The sequence below is a fragment of the Papilio machaon genome, chromosome W, assembly GCF_912999745.1.
Source record: "Papilio machaon chromosome W, ilPapMach1.1, whole genome shotgun sequence".
Classification (NCBI taxonomy): domain Eukaryota; kingdom Metazoa; phylum Arthropoda; class Insecta; order Lepidoptera; family Papilionidae; genus Papilio; species Papilio machaon.
The window spans coordinates 412,138-432,154 of record NC_060015.1 but is presented as its reverse complement, the minus strand read 5'-3'; the positions used below and the strand labels follow the sequence as shown (position 1 = coordinate 432,154).

The following is a 20,017-nucleotide window of genomic DNA, read 5'->3' as shown; positions in this document are numbered from 1 at the left end:
AGGCTCACGTCTTATGTCCTCGGGTAAACTGTTGAGTAAATATGGAACTCGTTTTTTTAACATTCTATCTCCATAGTAATTTTGTACCATGGGTATTTCAAATTTACCTTTGGACATAGACCTTGTGCCCGTTTTATGTTGCACCAAATTAGCGAATCGATCCTGTTTACTATGGTTATTTACAAGTAGAAGATATTTATGTTTCAGGCTAGCCGGTAAAATTTTACATATTTTATATAGTTTAGAGTAATCTCCTTTACATTGATTCTTTGTCTTTTTATTTACGAGTAATTTTAAAAATCTTATTTGCAATGATTCTATTTTATCTATGTATGTTTTAAATGTTAATCCATAGCAATCAAGAGCGTAACTTATTTTGGAATCCACTAGTGCAAAATATAAACATTTTAGTATTGGCAATGGGACTTTAAAACTTAAGTGATAAAACTTTTCTAGTAGTATTCTTAATTTTCTACAGACGTATTCTATGTGGGAATCCCAAGAAAAAGAGGTATCTATTTTTACTCCCAGGTAATTTACACAATTAACTTTTTCGATAGGATTACAAGTGCAGTTGATTTTGTTATTATGGAAGCAATCAAAGCTGTGTGCAATCAGAGGAGGTGGATTATCAATAGTACGTAAATACGGGGAGTGAATAATTATCATTTTTGTCTTGTCAGCGTTTAATAAGATGCCGTTATCATGTGACCATTTAACTACCGCATCCACATCCTCTTGAACCCGGCGACACATTTCCGCGAGGTCAGTGCTAGCGCTCAGAGTACAAAGATCATCGGCAAACATGTGGGCGGAGCAGTGCCGTAATACTCCACAGAGGCTATTTAAGTGCATCAGGTAGCACACGGGCTCACACCCAGAACCCTGGGCGACGCCGCAGTTTACCTGTTTTTCCTCGCTGAACGTGTCGCCGACTTTCACACGATAAGAGCGCGCCCTGAGATAGTCGCTGAACCAAGGGTTCAGCGGCTGCCCCAGGCCGCACTCCGCCATTCCATTCAAGAGGGTCTCAGTTTGAAGAGTTTCAAAAGTCTTTCTAAAATCATAAAAAATAGCTACAATAATTTTTTTATTTTCCAAATGTGCATTAATTTCGTCTGTAAAATTTGATAGTAAGGTGTTAGTGCTTTTATTTTTCTGAAAGCCATGTTGACATTCCGTTATTATATTATTCTTTTGTAAAAACGTTCCTATTTGATTGACAACGCATTTTTCCATAATTTTATCAACACTTGATAGTACAGCTATCGGTCTATAATTTGAAATGACTTTACGATCGCCTCTCTTATAGACTGGACGAATGATTGCTTCCTTTAATTTTTGTGGAAATTTATGATGTTTTACAGATAGATTTATCAGCTTAGATAAAACAGGGCTAATCTTATCAATGATTATTTTTAAATCAGACATGCGTATAAGATCACTGCCCGGTGATTTATTTTTATTCATTTTATCAATTATTAGTTTTACATCCTTGCCATTAACCGGTTGCCATCTCATACACACATTAGACAATTTAACATAAGTCTTCCTTTCCAGCCATTTTTCACTACAATAATGCCTTATTTGATCAATTTCCTTTGAGAATGTATCAGCAAATTCATTACAGACTGCCTGCGTGCCGCCTTGTTTAGTTATATTACTTAAGATTAGATTATCCAAAGACTGCTTATTTTTACCCAGTAACTCATTAATTTTATCCCAAACTTTTTTAATATTATTATTGCAATCTAAAATGTTTTTTTTATCATGTTCTACGTTACATTTAAAGATTAACTTTTGACATTTGTTTCTGTACCTAGTATACGTTAGTCTTTTCACCATATTCTTTGGATCGCTACACCATATTCTGAATAATCTATCTTTTTCGATAACCATATTTTTTAAGTTGTTGCTTAACCAATACTTTTCATTTCTGAAGTCCCTGTTTCCATTAATATTTTTTTCTTTATAACATTGGTTGTATATGTCTTTAAATAAGGTTGATAGCTCGTCGTATAATTTAATTGGGCAATCAATATTTAAGAGATGATCGAAGTTGGTTTCTAATAATTTTTCTCTGACTGATCTATTATCAAGCACACTGCGGCGGCGCTGGGCCGCGGTAATGGCGAGCGCAGCGCGTGATTCACACACCTCGCCCGAGTAAGTTACGTTCGGGGTCTGTTTCCATTGTACAGATGCCGGGACCAAATAATGATCTGATATTTTATGTTTTATTACTGCAGAATCAAGAAACAAGATTCGACTACATTACCCATTAAAATTTCCCTCCTCGTCACGTCTTTAATACAATTTGTAAAACCATGTTCGGCTAATAAATCTTCATAACATTTTACATATTTTTCTGTATCATTTAATAAATTTATATTTATATCCCCGCATATAATTACTTTGTCACTAGTAGATAATGACTGTAAAAGTTTTTCAAAGCATGTTAAAAAAAAAATGAATTTCATTCTGATTATTGTATCTTGGTGGACGATATATTGAAATGACGTGTAATTGCTCACCTTGCCAGTCGCAAACAATGGAAACAAACTCGGCTGCGCGCTCGCCATTCACAAGATCGAGTTTATGATTAAGCCGCGCACCCAACTCCGCACGAGAGTAAACCAACACACCTCCACCTCTTCGCCCACAACGAGTGTGTACATTAACATCGAATCCAGGAATGTTATAAAATGTTAACAAAGATTAATTGATGTTAGGTTCGGTTATTACTAATATATCTATATAATTTAGACGGTCGTTAAGTAGTACTAAAAGTTCTGAAAAATGTTTTTTTATAGAACGAATATTTACGTGTATAATACAGAGTTCTTTTTTGTAGATACATTGACTTATCCAATTATCTATGCTATCAGTACATACATAATTAAAGGATTCATCATCAATTATTAAGTCTAATTGAAATGAATCGTTGAATTTTATGAGAATAGTTAAGTACAGACATACCACCAGTTGTTAGGTAGTCAATAAAAATACTTCAGTTGTTGTTAAGCAAAGCCACGATATCACTATCTGGTGGGGATGCAATGTGGTTCTTGAACTTTTTGAATAAAAATGCTTCTATAATGTGTAAGATGTATAATTTTCAATCACGTTTTTACAATGGTTGCAATAAGAAGGGAAAAAAAGTTGCGATTGCGTTACTTCAAAAATGTGCTAATGTCATCTGTCAGTTGTCGTATTATGTCATCTGTCAGTCACAAGTTTCGTTCAACATACCGCCCACCAAAAGGACAGATGGTCCTTTTCTAGCTGTCTAAGTTATACAAACAAAATATGCAATCAACTAATAAAATGAAAGAACGTTAATACAATTAAAAGATGTTAAAGAAAAAATAAACTAATAATTGATAGGCAATGGGCATAAATTGACTGCTGGTCTCTTGACGGTCGAACCATGAGATCCGCTGCTACTCCAAACACTGTAGACTCTGGTTAATCCGTCTTCTCCTGGATGTTCGGCTGTAATTCTACCAAGAGACCACTTTCCTGGCGGTAGAGTGAAATCTTTAATTAGTACAATGTCTCCAATCTTGAATTCTTTCTCTAGCTTCAGCCATTTGGGGCGCTGTTGTAGTCTTGACAGATATTCATTTTGCCAGCGCCGCCAAATATCTTGTACTAACTTCTGTGTGTGTTGCCAACGAGCTAAGGGTGAAATTTTGACGTCCTTGAGGTCTGGTGAAGGCACGACGATTGGAGCTTCACGTATTAAAAAGTGTCCAGGGGTAAGAGGAGTGAGATTATCTGGATCATTGTCATCTATTGGACATAATGGGCGTGAATTTAAGCAAGCTTCTACTTGGCATAAAACTGTTGTCATTTCTTCGTACGTAAGGTGAGTTGAAATTATTCTTTTTAAATGGTATTTTATAGACTTGACGCCAGCCTCCCACAATCCGCCAAAGTGAGGGCTGTGAGCTGGAATAAAATACCATTGAGTGCCCACCCTGAGAATATTTTCTTCGTCTAAGAAAGGGCTAAGTGACTTTAATTTACTTTTCTTGCTTACTTGCTTTTTATTCTTTAGCTTACTAATATCTGCGTGAAATTCTTCTTCTTGTGCTTTTCTAATACAAAATTTTAATGCTTCTTCTATCTCTTTTACTGTGCTTTCTTTTGCGTTTGCTTTTATATGTTTTTTAAAATTTAAAAATCTTTTGCAATATACAATTGTATTGAGTAATTCGCTTAAGTTATCAAAATTTTCTAATTGTGATATTAATGTTGTTTCTTCTTTTACAGGTTCATCAGTAATCAGGTAAGTAATTTCAGGTTTGTTTTTATCCATTAATTTATTTTTCATTTCTAATTGTGTTGGTTCTATATCTTGTTTAATAATTTTAATTTCTTTTTCAGATAACCAATTTGGACCATTCCACCACAAATCGCATGTCTTCAGAGCTGACAGCAGCATTCCTCGAGAAGCTGGATCTGCGGGATTGTCTTGTGATTGTACATGGTTCCAGTGGTTGTGGTTGATATTCTCTATGATTTCGATTACACGATTTGCTACAAAAAGTTTCCAGCGGTTGGGATCTCCAGAAAGCCAAGAAATGACAATTGACGAGTCTGACCATGCATACATCTGTGAGGTAGGTATTCTTAGTGCTTCACCAATTTGCTTCATAAGTTTGGATAGTAGCAAGGCTCCACAAAGTTCTAAGCGAGGTAAGGAAATTGTTTTGAGTGGTGCTACTCGTTGCAGCAATTAAGTTTCTTTCTATTCTGCCATTTGTTTCAGTTCTAATGTAAACTACTGCAGCATATGCATGTGTTGAAGCATCGCTGAATCCGTGTAATTGTAATTTATCTTTGTTAGTAGTGGTTGTTCCAATCCATCTTTTCACTTTAATATTTTGGACTGTGTCAAAATCAAATCTTAATTGTCGCCATTCTTGTTCTAGTTCTTCACTGACTGTTTCATCCCATGTTAGTTTCTGTAGCCATAGTTTTTGCATTAACATTTTTGCCAAAACAATACTTGGTGCAATCCAGCCAAGCGGATCGAAAAGTTTTTGTATGTCTGATAAGATGCTTCGTTTTGTAATAGACTTTCCGATTTGTGATAGGCTTAGTGAATATTCAAAGCTGTCTGTGTTTAGATTCCATGTTATACCTAATGCTTTTTTATTGTGCCATCTAAATTCATATCAATTTTAACATTTGCAGATCGTTTGTTTTCTTCAATGGACTGTAAGAATTGAATGTTGTTGGATGACCATTTTCTTAGTTGGAAGCCTCCCTTTTCTAGAATAGTTGTAATTTCATGAGCTAAAGTTATTGCTTCTTCTGGTGTATCAGCACCTGAGAAAAGATCATCCATGTAGAAATCTTCTATAATTGTTTGTGAAGCAAGTGGATTATGTTTTTCTTCATCATGAGCAACTTGTTGTAAAGTTTTGACAGCCAGATATGGTGCAGAGGCTGTTCCGAACGTTACTCTAAGAAGGCGATATTCTTGCAGGTCTTCGGCTTCATCTGATCTCCAAACAATGCGTTGGTAATCTGTATGCTCTTTGGTGACTAATATTTGTAAGTACATTTTTTGAATATCAGCCATAAAACAAACTTGCTTGGTACGCCATCTTATTAGAAGATATCTTAAGTCTTCTTGTAACTGAGAACCTATAAGCAGATCGTCATTTAATGATATATTGTTTGTGCCCTTACAGGAACCGTCGAATACGACTCGTGTGCGAGTAGTCTCTTTGTCACTACGGACTACTGCATGGTGAGGTAAGTACACTGAATTCTTTATATTCTTTTCTGTTTCAGAAACTTTTTCTAAGTATCCTTTTGTAATATATTCATTTATAACATTTGTGTAATCTGTTTTTAATTCTGGTAATTTATGAAACTTCTTTTCTAATTGCAGGAATCTTCTTATGGCAATATCTTTAGTGTTTCCTTCTGCAGATATAGGTTTGTTATTTTTAAAAGGTAAGTACACTATATATCTTCCTTCTTTATTTCTTTTTGTAGTTTGTTGATATATTTGTTCACAGAGTTCTTCTTCTTTAGTTAATGATCTTTTGATGTCCACTTCTACTTCCCACATTGTTTTCAGAATATCTTCAATGTCAACATGATGATGCATTACGAGGTAAGTATCTTGTGGATTTGTTTGAATCTCTCCAAAAAGTATCCAACCAAGGCTTGTTTTCTGTGCATATGGTGTGCCTGTTGGACCCTTGATGAATTCTTGTTGTAGTATTTGTGCATACTCTTTGACCCCGAGTAACAGGTCAATTGACCCTGGCATGAAATAGTTAGGATCAGCCAGGTTGAGGCCCTTGAGATGTGGCCACGGTTGAGTGTTGATTGTTTTTGCAGGTATCATTGTGGTCAGTTGCTTAGGCATCACATTTGGGGGATGGTGTTGCTCGCGTCCGTAGGAATTACTTGAATGATACCCTACACGTGTCCCCTGGGTTGTGCTAAACGAGCAACAAATCTCGGTGGTAGGTTCGCCGCAGGCTTCAAGGTTACCACCCATCAAGCAAAGCCTCGCCGCCAAGCGACTTCTGTCGCGTTCCGGTGTGATGTTTGGTGAAGCCTTATGGGGGTTGGGCCTGGGCAGTTGCAATGCGAATGATGACCGGGTATGATACGCTATATATTGATGGGTCGGGTGCTTGAGCTCGGAGGGTAGCGGGATCCGAAGCACGGTTCTCCGCTGGCCGACCGCAGGTAGTTGGGGGCCCAAGTAGTGTGTTAGCCACTCACGAAAGGCTGCCCCGCCATCTGTGAAAAATCCCAGAGTGGCTTCATCGTGCCGATTGGCGACCGGGTGAGAGGACCCGATGGCGATCTCTGGGGGGGTTCGGGCGTCCCCGCAGTCTCCGCGTCAAGCTCCCATCGGCACATCATATCTGGCTGTGTTATGGGGTTATTGTAGCATTGCCTCGCTCAACTTCCTTCCTCCATCCATTCACTCCCTCCTCATGGCCAAGCAAAAAAGAAAGAGTAAGAAATTACAGCGGATGCACTTCCTCTCGCTTAAAGTGCACTTCACTAACATCAGAGGAGTGCACTCTAATATCAATGCGGTCCACCACCACCTCGAGACCAGTAAGCCGCACCTACTCTTTCTTACGGAAACGCAGATTCGATGTCCCACAGACGCGGCGTATCTTGACTACCCAGGTTATACTATGGAGCATAATTTTCATCCACGCGCCGGAGTTTGTGTATACGTCCGCAGTGACATCTGCCTCCAGCGTCTGCGTCATTTGGAGGACCCCACATTTTCCACAATCTGGGTTATGGTGGACACAGGCATCGAAAAGATCGTTTATGTCTGCGTCTATCGCGCACACAGTGGTGACCAGGAGACGACTCGGCTATTTCAACAACTCAGTGAGGCCGCTGATAAAGTCCAACACCGGTATCCTACAGCGCAACTTGTCTTTTTGGGGGACTTCAACGCTTGTCACCAAGACTGGCTGTTCCCATACCAGAAAACCGACCACGCTGGGAAAGAAGCGCGAAATTTTGCGTCGTCGTTCAACCTGACCCAGCTCGTAAAAGAAGCGACTAGGGTACCTGACGTAGTTGGTCACACAGCTAATTGCCTTGACCTTCTGCTGACTATCGATCCAGACAGATACGTTGTAGCGGTAACTTCACCCTTAGGAACCTCTGACCACTGTCTGGTGAAATCTGTGTCGTCTTATTCTCCCCCAGACCGTGATATACGCGGAGTTCAGCGAATATGGCAATACAAAGCAGCAGATTGGGACGAGATGCGTCATTTCTTTGCATCTTATCCTTGGCGGCAGGTTTGCTTCTCTTCTGAAGATCCGTCGGAATGCGCGGATGTCATAACCGATGTGGTGCGTCAAGCTATGGAATATTTCATACCCTATAAAGACGTCCCCATTGGTGGCAAAGCTCGGCCATGGTTTAACGCCGAATGCGCGGCAGCTGAAAAGCGCAAACATTCGGCGTATCTTGCATGGTCTGAGGCTCGACAGCGTAAATTACCGGATTTAACTGATAGGAAGAGAGCCTTTAACCAAGCCGCCAAGTCTTACAAAAGGATTTTGCAGAAGGCTCGCCTGAGTCACATCAATCGCATTGGCGCAAAGCTCTCCAGGCAACCCTGCGGTAGTAGAGCTTTTTGGTCCCTAGCTAAAGCGGTAGAGGCGAACTTCTGTAGGCCCTCACTACCACCGCTGGTAAAACCCGATGGTACACTAGCTCACACGGCAAAAGAGAAAGCGGACCTATTTGCAACCCTCTTTGCCAATAATTCGCGGCTTGACATCGGCAATGCTCAAACACCCTCAATCCCCTGCTGCGAGACGATTATGTCGGAAATCCGCATTAGGCAGAAAGAGGTCTTAAAAGTATTGCGTAGTCTAGACGTGAACAAAGCCAGTGGACCGGATGGAATACCAGCTATTGTTCTTAAGTCGTGCGCGGCCGAGTTGTCTCCAATTCTGACACGTTTGTATCGCCTCTCGTTTAAAGCTGGAAAAGTGCCTAAATCCTGGAAGCTGGCTAATGTGCAGCCCGTGCCTAAAAAAGGCAGTGGTGCCGACCCTGCAAATTATCGACCCATCTCAATCACTTCTATACTCTGTAAGATTATAGAACGTGTATTGAACTCCCGCCTCATCGCGTACCTAGAACAGAATGATCTCCTCAGCGACCGACAATACGGATTTCGCCGAAATCGGTCGACAGGAGACCATACACTAGAGTATGCCACTCACCTAATTGGCGAGGCCCTAGAAAAGAACGGGGAGGCCATTGCTGTCTCTCTCGACATCTCAAAGGCTTTTGACAGGGTTTGGCATGCCAGCCTTATAAGCAAGCTTCCAGCCTACGGTATATCCCCTGGTCTGATAGAGTGGATAAAGGACTTCCTGAGTGAGCGATCGCTCCGCGTCGTTGTCGACGGTTCTTCGTCTGACACTATGGCGACTAATGCTGGTGTTCCTCAGGGTTTCGTTCTCTCTGCAACTCTTTTTCTGCTGCATATTAACGACCTGCTCATTCCCGGTGTCTTTGGGTATGCAGATGACAGCACAGTTATAGAGAGATATCTACCGGTAGGTCGGACCAGTCGAGATCAAGTACAGTCTGAATGTGAGGCCATGGTAGAGCGTACTAATCGCACACTCGAGGCAGTCTCATCTTGGGGACAGGCCAATCTTGTGCGATTCAACGCCGCCAAAACACAAGCGTGTGTATTCACCACCAAAAAGAGCGAGTTCACCCTAGCTCCCACTTTCCAGAATGTGTCCCTCGAATTCATTAACTGTCTGCAGTTACTGGGCGTCGAAATTTCGTCGAATCTTAACTTCGGACAGTTCATAGAGTCTAAGGCGAAGGTAGCTGCAAGGAAACTTGGAGTCCTTTCAAAGGTACGGCGGTACTTTACACCGGGACAGCTTTTGACCCTGTACAAAGCACAGATCCGGCCATGTGTGGAGTACTGCTGTCATATCTGGGCAGGCGCAGCAAAGTACCAACTCGCGGCACTAGATTCGGTGGAGAGGCGAGCCAAAAAGTTGTTCGGTGACCAAGACCTAAATTTAATCAGTCTTGAGCACAGGCGTAGAGTGGCTAGTCTCTCGGTATTTTACAGGCTGCATTTTGGGGAGTGTGCGCAGGAATTACACGATATAATTCCACCAGCACCTTTCTACCATCGGACGTTCAGACATACGGCTGGAATCCATCCTTATGCAGTAGACGTGCCGCGCGTTCGAACGAAAAAGTTTGAATCATCGTTCCTTGTGCGTACTGCTAAGGATTGGAATAAGTTGCCGGCGTCAGTTTTTCCGTCCAAGTACGATGTGGGGGCCTTCAAGAGTAGAGTGAATAGGCATCTACAAAGCTAGCGCGTACCATCTTTAGACCACATCTTCACCTCATCGGGTGAGATCGTGGTCAAGCGCTAACTTTTTAAATATAAAAAAAAAAAAAAAAAAACATAGGCTTGTATCGGTAAACTAAAGTTGTTATCCCAGCGTGATTTTATTAATAATGCACCACATGTTTAATTTCTGTTCTTGATGACCCCACACCAATGACGCTTCCCTTCATATGTGTTCTTTGTAGCTTCAATAATTGAGTTGCTTTTTCAGTAATAAATGTTGCTTGAGAGCCTTGATCAATGAGTACTCGCAGCGGTATGATTTGACCAAGCCCTTGTGTTTCTACCAATGCAGTGGCCAGAAGCGCAGTTCCTTGAGTAGTAGTTGTGAAATGGGATTCAATAGTAGTGTCTATTTGTACCGGTTGTTCATCCTCTAGTTTGTGTTGTGAAGCCTGCGGTTGTGGTGAGTAGCTTGTTGAAGCCGCAGTCTCCTGTTCCTTGTTGTTGTGTAGAAGAGAATGATGTCGACGTTTGCAGATTCTACATGAGACGGGTAATGTACATCTTGATGCAGAATGTCCCGGTATAAGACAATTGTAACATAACATCTTTGATAATACATATTGGCTTCTTTCACTTTGACTCATACTTGTAAATTTCTTGCAATGACAATGTGTGATTTTCATAACACATTATGCATGTTTTGTTTGTTGTACTGGGTGCGGAAACATGATATACTCTCTGTTTGATGGGTTTCATGTCTTTTACAGAATTTGTAAGTTCTAATGTTCTGAATCTTGAATTTAAAAACTTTTGTAAATCCATCCATGATGGTAATAATGATGAATCCTCTTTGTATGAATATTCTTCCCAACCTTTGTGTGTGTCCGGGTCTAATTTTTGTATAACTAAATAAATTATAACTGGATCCCAAGAAGATGTTGATATTTGCATATTCTCTAAATTATTCAAACATTCTAGTGTAGTGTCTAATATGGATTTCAATTGACAAGCGGTAGGAGACATTATTCTTTTTTGGTTAAAAAGTAGTGATGCAACGGAAGTGTCTTACCGGAACCAGAAACGGAAACAGATGTCAAAAATAAATTTTAGCAGAAACGGAAACGGAAACGGATGCGGAAACAGAAGTGTAAATAATAATAAAAAACTTATTTACAAAAATATTTTTTTCGGTAAAAAAAAGTTTGTATTCGTTTTTAATTTAATAAGGCATTAGATATCGGTGTCCTTTAGCCTTCAATGTATGTATTTTTACTGCGTTGCAATAAGTTAAAATACGCGTTTTTTTAATTTATTTTCAGGAAACAAAATTACACTATTTACAAATTAAAGTTCGCCAAACCACTCGTGTTGACAAACGACAAATATATTTCTAACTATATAATGATGATGATATACATTACATGGTTATCACTTATTCAAAAGTACATTTAATAACTCGTAAGTATGAAATAGTCACATTTTGCCAGTTGTCAAATTTTATATGGACAACAACTGACAGTTTACTCCAGCAAGAGAAACTGATTGTTTCAAACAGCAGCAGAATATATTACGCGCTTAAATTCACAAAATAGTACGTAAACAAACAAATGCGAGTGGCCGAAGTGCCGAAAGGCCGCGCACGGACTGCCCGTCTCGCGCCGCGCATTTGGATCTCTCAGCCGTTGTAAAGTTCCGTTTTATCTCCGTTATAAAAGTTGCGGAAACAGAAGCAGAAACGGATGTTGAAAAGCACGCGGAACTTCCGCACTTGCGGAAACGGAAACAGACATCCGTTGCATCACTATTAAAAAGTTTCTTCATGATTGAATTTAATATAATTTTTTTATTTCCATATCTATTCTTCAGCATTTTCCATGCATGACCATAGTTATCATTGGTAATTTGTATGTGTGTTAATAGTGATTCAGCTTCAGCGGTGACACTTGACTTCAAGTAATGCAACTTTTCAACATCACTCAATGCTTCATTGTTGTGCACTAATGATACATATATATCATGGAATGAAGGCCAGGACTGATAGTCTCCGTTGAAAGTTGGTAATTTAATTTTTGGTAATTGTGCAAAGTCATTGCGTGCGTGTAACGCCATATTTGTTTTTTCGCTAGCTTCACTTGACAACTTATTTAATAAATCTTTTAATTCGCTGTTTATAGATATAAATAAATCTTCAACAACAAAGTAATCGTCATTAGTAAAATACGGCAATGTTTCCTTTTGTTCTTTTGTCGTAATTTTAACAAGTTCGTAATGTGCGTTCTTGAATGTTTCCCAGTAATCACTTGTTAATTTTAATCGGGAACCAATATATCCAGGCGTTAATCGTGACTTTGGACATTTCTTGATGTTAGATTGTGTTTTTCTTATCAAACACGCCGTGTCTTCCAATATAGCTATGATTTGCGTCGCAGACGACATCTTGATTTTCACAAAAAAAACTTCGTAATCAAAGTACTTGATGATATTATATCTTGCAATTTGCTGATATTCGGCTCGAGTTGGGACCAAATGTTGGGGATTCAATGTGGTTCTTGAACTTTTTGAATAAAAATGCTTCTATAATGTGTAAGATGTATAATTTTCAATCACGTTTTTACAATGGTTGCAATAAGAAGGGAAAAAAAGTTGCGATTGCGTTACTTCAAAAATGTGCTAATGTCATCTGTCAGTTGTCGTATTATGTCATCTGTCAGTCACAAGTTTCGTTCAACACTATCATTACGAATGCATATTGACTTTTCACCTTCACTTTTTTAACTAGGATTTTACCACTAGATACCCATATATACTTGTATACGCCATGAAGCTGTTTCTTTGTGTTCCACAGCAAGGTTCTAGTTACCTTAGTAAGAGCTTCGTTGATGTATATTTTATTGGTCGCCGATCCACCTGTGATTTTGTTACTCGTCACCTCCGTCATTTTACGGCGCTGCGCCAACCAGATGTCACGAGAGTCAGCGCCTGAGACCTTGAATTTCACCACTATAGGTGCCGGTTTTGCGCTTGTTTTCATAAGGCGGGTGGTCGTGGTTCGCCTGGCCCACTCGATTTCTGAAGTACTTACATTGATTGTGTCCCCAACCTTAGAAATAAGGTCCTTGATATTTTCACCTGGTAGTTTTTCTATGCCCACATAGAATAGAATAGAATAAGCGTTTATTGCCACACAAAAGAAACTTATGAACTAAAATTAAACAAAAAGAATAAAAACGTGGCAAAAGGTAGCCAGCTCAGCTGATACAGGGACGACATCGGCCTTCCCTGAGCTGGTTTTCAGCAGGCCCCTTTGCTCTCACAACATATGCACTTAGGTGGTAGGGTAACTAAACTAAATAACAAAAAAAGAGAATTATAGTGCAATTTTTTAAACAATGTTTGTGCGAAGTTAATAATAATTTTGACTTTCAATAACAATAACATTATATGGAGAGTAAAAAATTAATAAAGAAATAAGCAACAAAAAAGGTTAAGGTGTTTAAAGGATATACATATAAATATAAATACATAACAAACTGTTTCTCTATAGGTCTTATCTATTTACGTCATTGATTGGTTTGTGACTCCAGTAGAATTTTTTTGTACTTCTTTGCAAAACCTGAATGCGATATTATTTTATTTAGTGGTGGAGGAAGATCGTTCCAAATCTTCGAGGCTGAAAACTTAAAACCACCTCTAAAACCAGTAGTACTGTGCTTTGGAACTATCATTTTTTTTTGTATAGTGCACCTAGTAAGATGGACAGACGTGTCTTTTCTCCATTCTAGCTTCTCGTAGAGGTATTTCGGGCGATTGCAGATGACCACTTTATGGGTAATATTAGCCAGATGCAACAGTCGGCGTCCGGACATTTTTAATATATTGTACTTGTTATAGTATGGAGTAATGTGTTCCCGCCTTGGTATGTTAAAACAAAAGCGCATACAAGCATTTTGCACACGTTGTATGGCCCGCTGCGTCTTAATCAACAATCTGGGTCCGTAAACTGCGTCACAGTAGTTGAACCGAGACAGTATCAATGAATCCACCAGCCTTAGCCTGACGCTCTCTGTCAGAAAGCACCTCACACGGTACAGGACTTTTAGCCGATAGAACGCATTTCTAATAGCCGTGTTGACGTGATCCACAAAGCGCAGTTCACTATCCATTTGCAGACCCAGATTTTTTGCTGCATGTACCTTTTCTAAAATTTTGTTACGAAGTTTTATTTGCGGTTTATGACTTTCAATTCTTTCTCGTTGCCTTCTAGTACCTATGATCATATACTTGCACTTTGTTGGATTCAAAGTTAAATTGTTCTTCTTCGCCCATTCTTCGATAGTCTGCAAATCTTCGTTAATGTGGGCTAATGCCATGTCTGTGTCTCTGGGATTAAAAGAGTAATATAATTGTGTATCATCAGCGTACAAATGGAGGTTGCAGTATTTAATTTGCTTCTGTAGGTCTGCTGTATAAATTGCGAATAATATAGGGCTCAATATACACCCCTGAGGGGTTCCTCGTGGCACGTTTTGAGTATTTGACGCAATCGTCATTCCTTCTTCATTTACACACTCCACAAATTGTTTTCTATTTGAGAGAAAAGAAGAAAACCATTGGCACGTATTTGCGGTAAATCCATAGTACGACAACTTTGCAATTAACAGTTTTTTATTTATACAGTCGAAAGCCCTCGAGAAGTCAAGCAAAATGAGAATACTTCCCTTCCCCTCATCGCTAGCGGATAGGAGATCGTCAGTTACATGACACAGAGCTGTCGCGGTACTGAACCCTTTTCGAAATCCCGACTGTATATCTGGAAGAATATGCTTTTCTTCTATAAATTCCGTTACTTGGCTGCAAACTAACCTTTCTAGGACTTTCGATAAGGTAGGTAGGATGCTAATGGGACGTAAATCTTTATACTCCAGTACTCCGGGTGATTTTGGTAGCGGCTTTACTTTGGCTAATTTCCATAGCTCAGGGAAGGTGAGTGATTCTATTGATTTATTTATTATAATTTTAATGATTTTAAAAGTTACAGGTAAAGTCATACGGATCATTTCCATCGTCAATTTGTCGTGTCCGGCTGCATTGGTCTTGATCATTGATAAAATCTTAAGTATTTGGTTGTCAGTTGGTGCTTTAAGCGTGAAGTTGTTTTCAGGATTAAATTTGTTTGTTTCGAAGTAAGTTAAGGTGTTGATATCACAATCTGCACTTCCCGGTAAGTCAAGGAAAAAACTGTTTATTTTATTTGGGTCATTTAAATTATGAGGGATGTCTGGAAGCACAGTATTGCCCACAATTGATGAGCGTTTCAGATAGCACCACATTCGTTTTGCATCTCTGATATTATTATTAAAGTAATGAGTAAAAAAAGCCTTTTTCTCTCTGTAAATTGCGCTCGACACCAAATTCCTAAGGTTCTTATAGTATGTGCGATGACATTCTAGGTTGGATTTTTTCGCTCGTCTTAACGCCGAATTTCGAAGTGACATCATCAGTTTAATCGTGTCAGTTAGCCAAGGTCGTTGCTTCTCCTTTATTCGTATTTTACGTAGAGGCGCGTGTTTGTCAAAAACATTGATCATTATCGTATTGAATCTATATAACAGTTCATCGATTTCCATTGTGTGTACTTCACCTATGGAACTGATCTCACGTTGGACGTCGGAGCACAATGTATCACAATCAATAGTATGTAACGATCGTCTAATAACACACTTGGTAATTTCTCTATTACGCTTTATTTTCAGTTCTGAGAATATAACCGCATGGTCACTAAGTGAAGGATTATGTATGACTACTGTGTTATCATGTAATGTTGGTGTATCGGTTATGACTAAGTCGATGAGAGTACTAGTAGTTTCGGTTATACGTGTAGGTTCTTGTACTAATTGATGCAGGTTCCGTTGTTTTAAAAAGGTTGAAAATTTGATTGTATTAGCTTTACTAGGTTGTGATATGTCTACATTAAAATCTGTCAGTATAACAATGTGCTCACAATGTGCAAAACTATTCATTGCTTCGCTTAAAGCATCCAAGGAGTTGTCGACTGTAAGTGCCGTTTCTGCTCTGTACACTGTACCTATCGCTACTTTGATTCCGCCTAGTACTGATACCTCGAGCCACATCTGCTCGAGATCCGAACTCGGGTAAGAACAGGTACGCACATTCAAACCAGATCTAACATAGAAACCTACTCCTCCTCCACGACGGCCAGTGCGCCTCGGGGTATGTCTTAAGTGGTAGTTGGGAATGACTGGAATATGTTTTTCTTCACCGTCTTGGATCCAAGTTTCGTTTAAGGCTAGTATATCTGGTTTATGTTCATGCATAAGTATTAATAGTTCGTCAAATCCAGTATTAAGTGATCTAACGTTTAGGAGTCCGAGTTTTAAATACTTAAATCTATGGTTAGCCATTTTCGTAACATAGCTCATAAAACACGTTATTAATCAAATTGACATATTGGGTATTAATAAAACAGTTTGATATGCATTGGTACTGAAAAATATTTGACCTAAACCTTATTTTAGAACATAGAAGCGTATATGATACTAAGGAAAAAAATATTAAAAATGCCTCACGTGGCGTCAAAAGGTTACCATTTATAATAAGTTTTATTAAGAATTTTGAGGAAAAACAATAGTAAATTAATGATTTATCATGACATATTGTACTAGCTATGTATAAACTGTGCAAAAAATAAGGAATATATTTACATAAACACACGTACTTTAGTTTGATACATTCGCCCCTAAAAAAAGTCTAGAAATGTCGCTTTCCCTTCTTATGCGACGCACTGCACCATTGTCTTTCTTCCGTGCAAGAATATGGCCGTTACTTATCCACACAAACTTCCACTTCAACTTCTTTGCTTCTTCCTTTACCCTATATAGGATTTTTCTATTGGTCTTAGTCAGTCTTTCATTTATGTAAATAGGTTTAGGGGGTCCAGAGATATTCATGTCAGTCGTCTTAATAGATCTGCGCGCTCTGGCCGCTCGCAGTAAACGATCCCGAACTGTACGCCGCGTACATTGCACTACGATTGGCCGAATATGGTGCTGGCGGTCATCTTCAGAAGTACCCGAAGGTGCGGTTTGAGTACGGCCAACACGATATGCCGCAACAATGTCTTGCTCGTCCAGCATCTCACCGACTTTTGCTGCTAACATCTTTATAATATGTACAACGTTCTCACCCTTCTGCTCGGGGATTCCGATAATTTCAATATCACTCAATAACGCCTCTTGTTCTTTTTCATTTAACTCTTCCCTTAACTTTATTATCTCCGTGGACATTGCTTGATCATCTTCATGGGCACACTTGGTGTTTTCCAGTGCCAAAACTCGACCTTCGAGTTCTCCCATGCGGTCAGACATTTTTTCCATATTAGCCTTGCAGTATTTAACTTCTTGAAGCAATTCTTTTATATCATGATGGTACTTTGATATTTCATCTTTTATTTCTTTTCGAAGACTCTTCATCTCTATAAACATTAGTTCAACTTTACTAGTTAACTCTAAAATAGTATCGTTCGTACTGGGGGATCCCTCACACTGTTCCGGCGTGGTGCACGAAGATGTGTCGCCCTCAGGCCCGTGGGCGCCCGCGCTATCATCTTGACGGACCGACGTAGGTTTGCAACAGTTACTGCACAACCAGTTTTTAGGCACCGCGCACTTCCCTAATGATACACATTGTTTGTGGTATGCACATTTGCACTTGGCGCACACCGCTCCGCCTCCGCCGGAATGCGACATGAACTTTCCGCACCCGTTGCACTTACTCATTCTATTCGATCATTTAGAGAAGCCTGTTCAAATTCATGGATCTTCTGTTCAAGCGCAGCGTTGCACTTCTCAAAATACACACACTTATTGTTTATATTTACAACTGTCTTCTCCAATCTACTGATCTTTTCCCGTGATTGCTGGTTTTCTGCAAGTATTGTATCGTACTTATCTGATAGCAAGCTCAGACTTTGCGTTATTTCATCAAGGCGTGCTTTAACTTGTGGTATTGCACCTACTTTTTTCTGTATATCCTTAAGTATTTTTTCTTCAATTAAAGAGACCAACTCAGTCTTTAGTTTCGACAAAAGTGATACTTCCATGTTTCTAAAATATTCATCTAAGTTCCCCGCCGCCGACGGTAAGGGTACGTGGGGCGGTGAACTGTCGAACATTGACTTAACCGGAGTATTATCGTCGTTTTTTGGAGGTAATTTACACTCTGGACACTTCCAGTTTGACTTAGCTTTAGCTGCAAGTCTGCCAAAAGATGTCTTTGTGTATCCAACACAGGCGTAGTGGAAGTTATTTTTACATTCAAAACAAGAGATTTTATCAGTGACATTGATGAGCTGTTGACAGCCAAGGCACGAACTCATTTTGTGGGTATGCACTTGAGATGGACAAAATAATAAGCAAACTAATAACGCTAGTCACTAGAGTCTGCGATTAAAAGGGCATAAGCGCCATGCAGTAGCCGTCACTTACGCGTTTTACCGCGACGTATTTCACTGTTCACTACTAACGAGCTAAATCACAATTATACACAAATTCTAATTAAACTGACTCATATTGTTTAAATACAATTAAACTATAATATTGACTGTAACTTGAAATATCTTCTTAAACAAAATCTGAGAAGAAAGTATAACTTTTAACAAGTAAAACTTGAAAATATCTTGGCATAAAATAACTACGTGTCGTCCGGCGGTAAGCGTGCGAGTGAAGTGGTTCACTGCACAACATAAACAGATGTTTACCTCAACAAATACGGTATACGATTTATAATTCTTTAATCAAATCACACCTACTATATCTGATTGAGGTCTGGGGCAGTGATTCGAAAACTAAACTTAATGAGCTACAGATCAAGCAAAATAAAGTAGTAAAAGCTTTATTCAATTATCCATATTTAACGAGTACTGACAAGATATACAATGAAACGAAAATAATGACTATTAATCAACTATATACCTACAGTACATGCATTATAATTAGAAAAATCATCAACAAACAAATCTACACTAACATATCGTTTCTAAAGTTATCACAGATTAATAAGCGTAACACTCGACGAGCAAGTCTACTTGTTCTGCCGAAAGTGCGAACTAACTACGGTGTAAAAAATATAACATACGAAGGAGTACAACTTTATAACTCTTTACCTTCATCAATTAAAAATTTAAGTTCATGTAATCAATTTAAATCAAAGCTAGCTCAATACATTTTGGATTGTTGTAAAAAGGTAAATTGATAACTAAAACGGCGACCATATTGTAATTATGTAAAGTGTACGATATTGTTCTCATGTAAGTGACTTTTGTTTGTCTTTTTGAGAATAAATTCTTTAAACCTAAACCTATACATAGAATACTTATCGTCAATCCTAAATTTTTTCCATTATCATCACACTCCCATCTTGTTCATCATCATCCTTGTCAATAAAATTTTCATATCACATTCAAATAATCCTTTACAATATTTTCTGTCGTATTTTCAGGTACTGTGACATTTCTATAGGTTTTTAATTTTAGACTCAATTACATTAACGCGCAGATACATTGTAGCTTTAGCAAACCAAATTTGATCAAACATAATATTGCCATGGACAAGTACTTATTATATTTGTTACAAATTTGGTTTGAAAAGGTCCGAATTTGAAACTAAAAACCTACATATCAACATATTAGGTCCTTACATATGAAATTGGCGTTTTTCGTACTGGCCACTTTAATCACGAATTTCTCCTCTTTGGTAAGGAATTCCAAATTCAAATTTGTACAGCTATAGACTCATGTATTTGTGGTTCGATGACCGTCATTCATTTGTTTTTTTTCTTCTGTTTTTTTCTGTTTGCGTCACTCATTTTACAAAATGGAAAACTTAAAATATCGCATTATTTACGAGTATGAGTTCCGCCGTGGCACTAGTGCTGCGGAAACGACTCGAAGGGTGAATGATGTGTATGGCGGTCGTGTTGCAAAAGAAAACACAGTTCGTTTTTGGTTCCAACGTTTTCGTTCTAGAAATTTCGATCTGCAGAACAAGCCCCGTGGACGGCCTGAGACTCAAGTTGATAATGAAGAGTTGAAGGCTATTGTGGAAGCGAATCCATCGCAAACCACGTCCG

The 20,017-nt window shown here is 38.9% G+C and overlaps 1 protein-coding gene across 1 annotated transcript; it reads right to left on the bottom strand.

Annotated features, from left to right (window-relative positions):
• Positions 1-358: 358 nt before the first annotated feature.
• LOC123723311 lies at positions 359-1,019 on the bottom strand. The gene is made up of 2 exons (XM_045685894.1): positions 449-1,019; positions 359-386 (listed from the first exon to the last, which is right to left on the bottom strand). Exons 1-2 carry the CDS (start codon positions 1,012-1,014, stop codon positions 359-361), a joined length of 594 nt encoding a protein of 197 aa, XP_045541850.1. The 5' UTR covers positions 1,015-1,019.
• Between the last annotated feature and the right edge of the window lie 18,998 nt (positions 1,020-20,017).

Coding starts and splice junctions, on each gene's coding strand:
- LOC123723311 (XM_045685894.1), bottom strand. CDS start 1,014: ATGGCGGAGTGCGGCCTGGGGCAGCCGCTGAACCCTTGGTTCAGCGAC. Junction 387..448: donor TTAAGAATACTACTAGAAAA/GTTTTATCACTT, acceptor ATTTTGCACTAG/TGGATTCCAAAATAAGTTAC.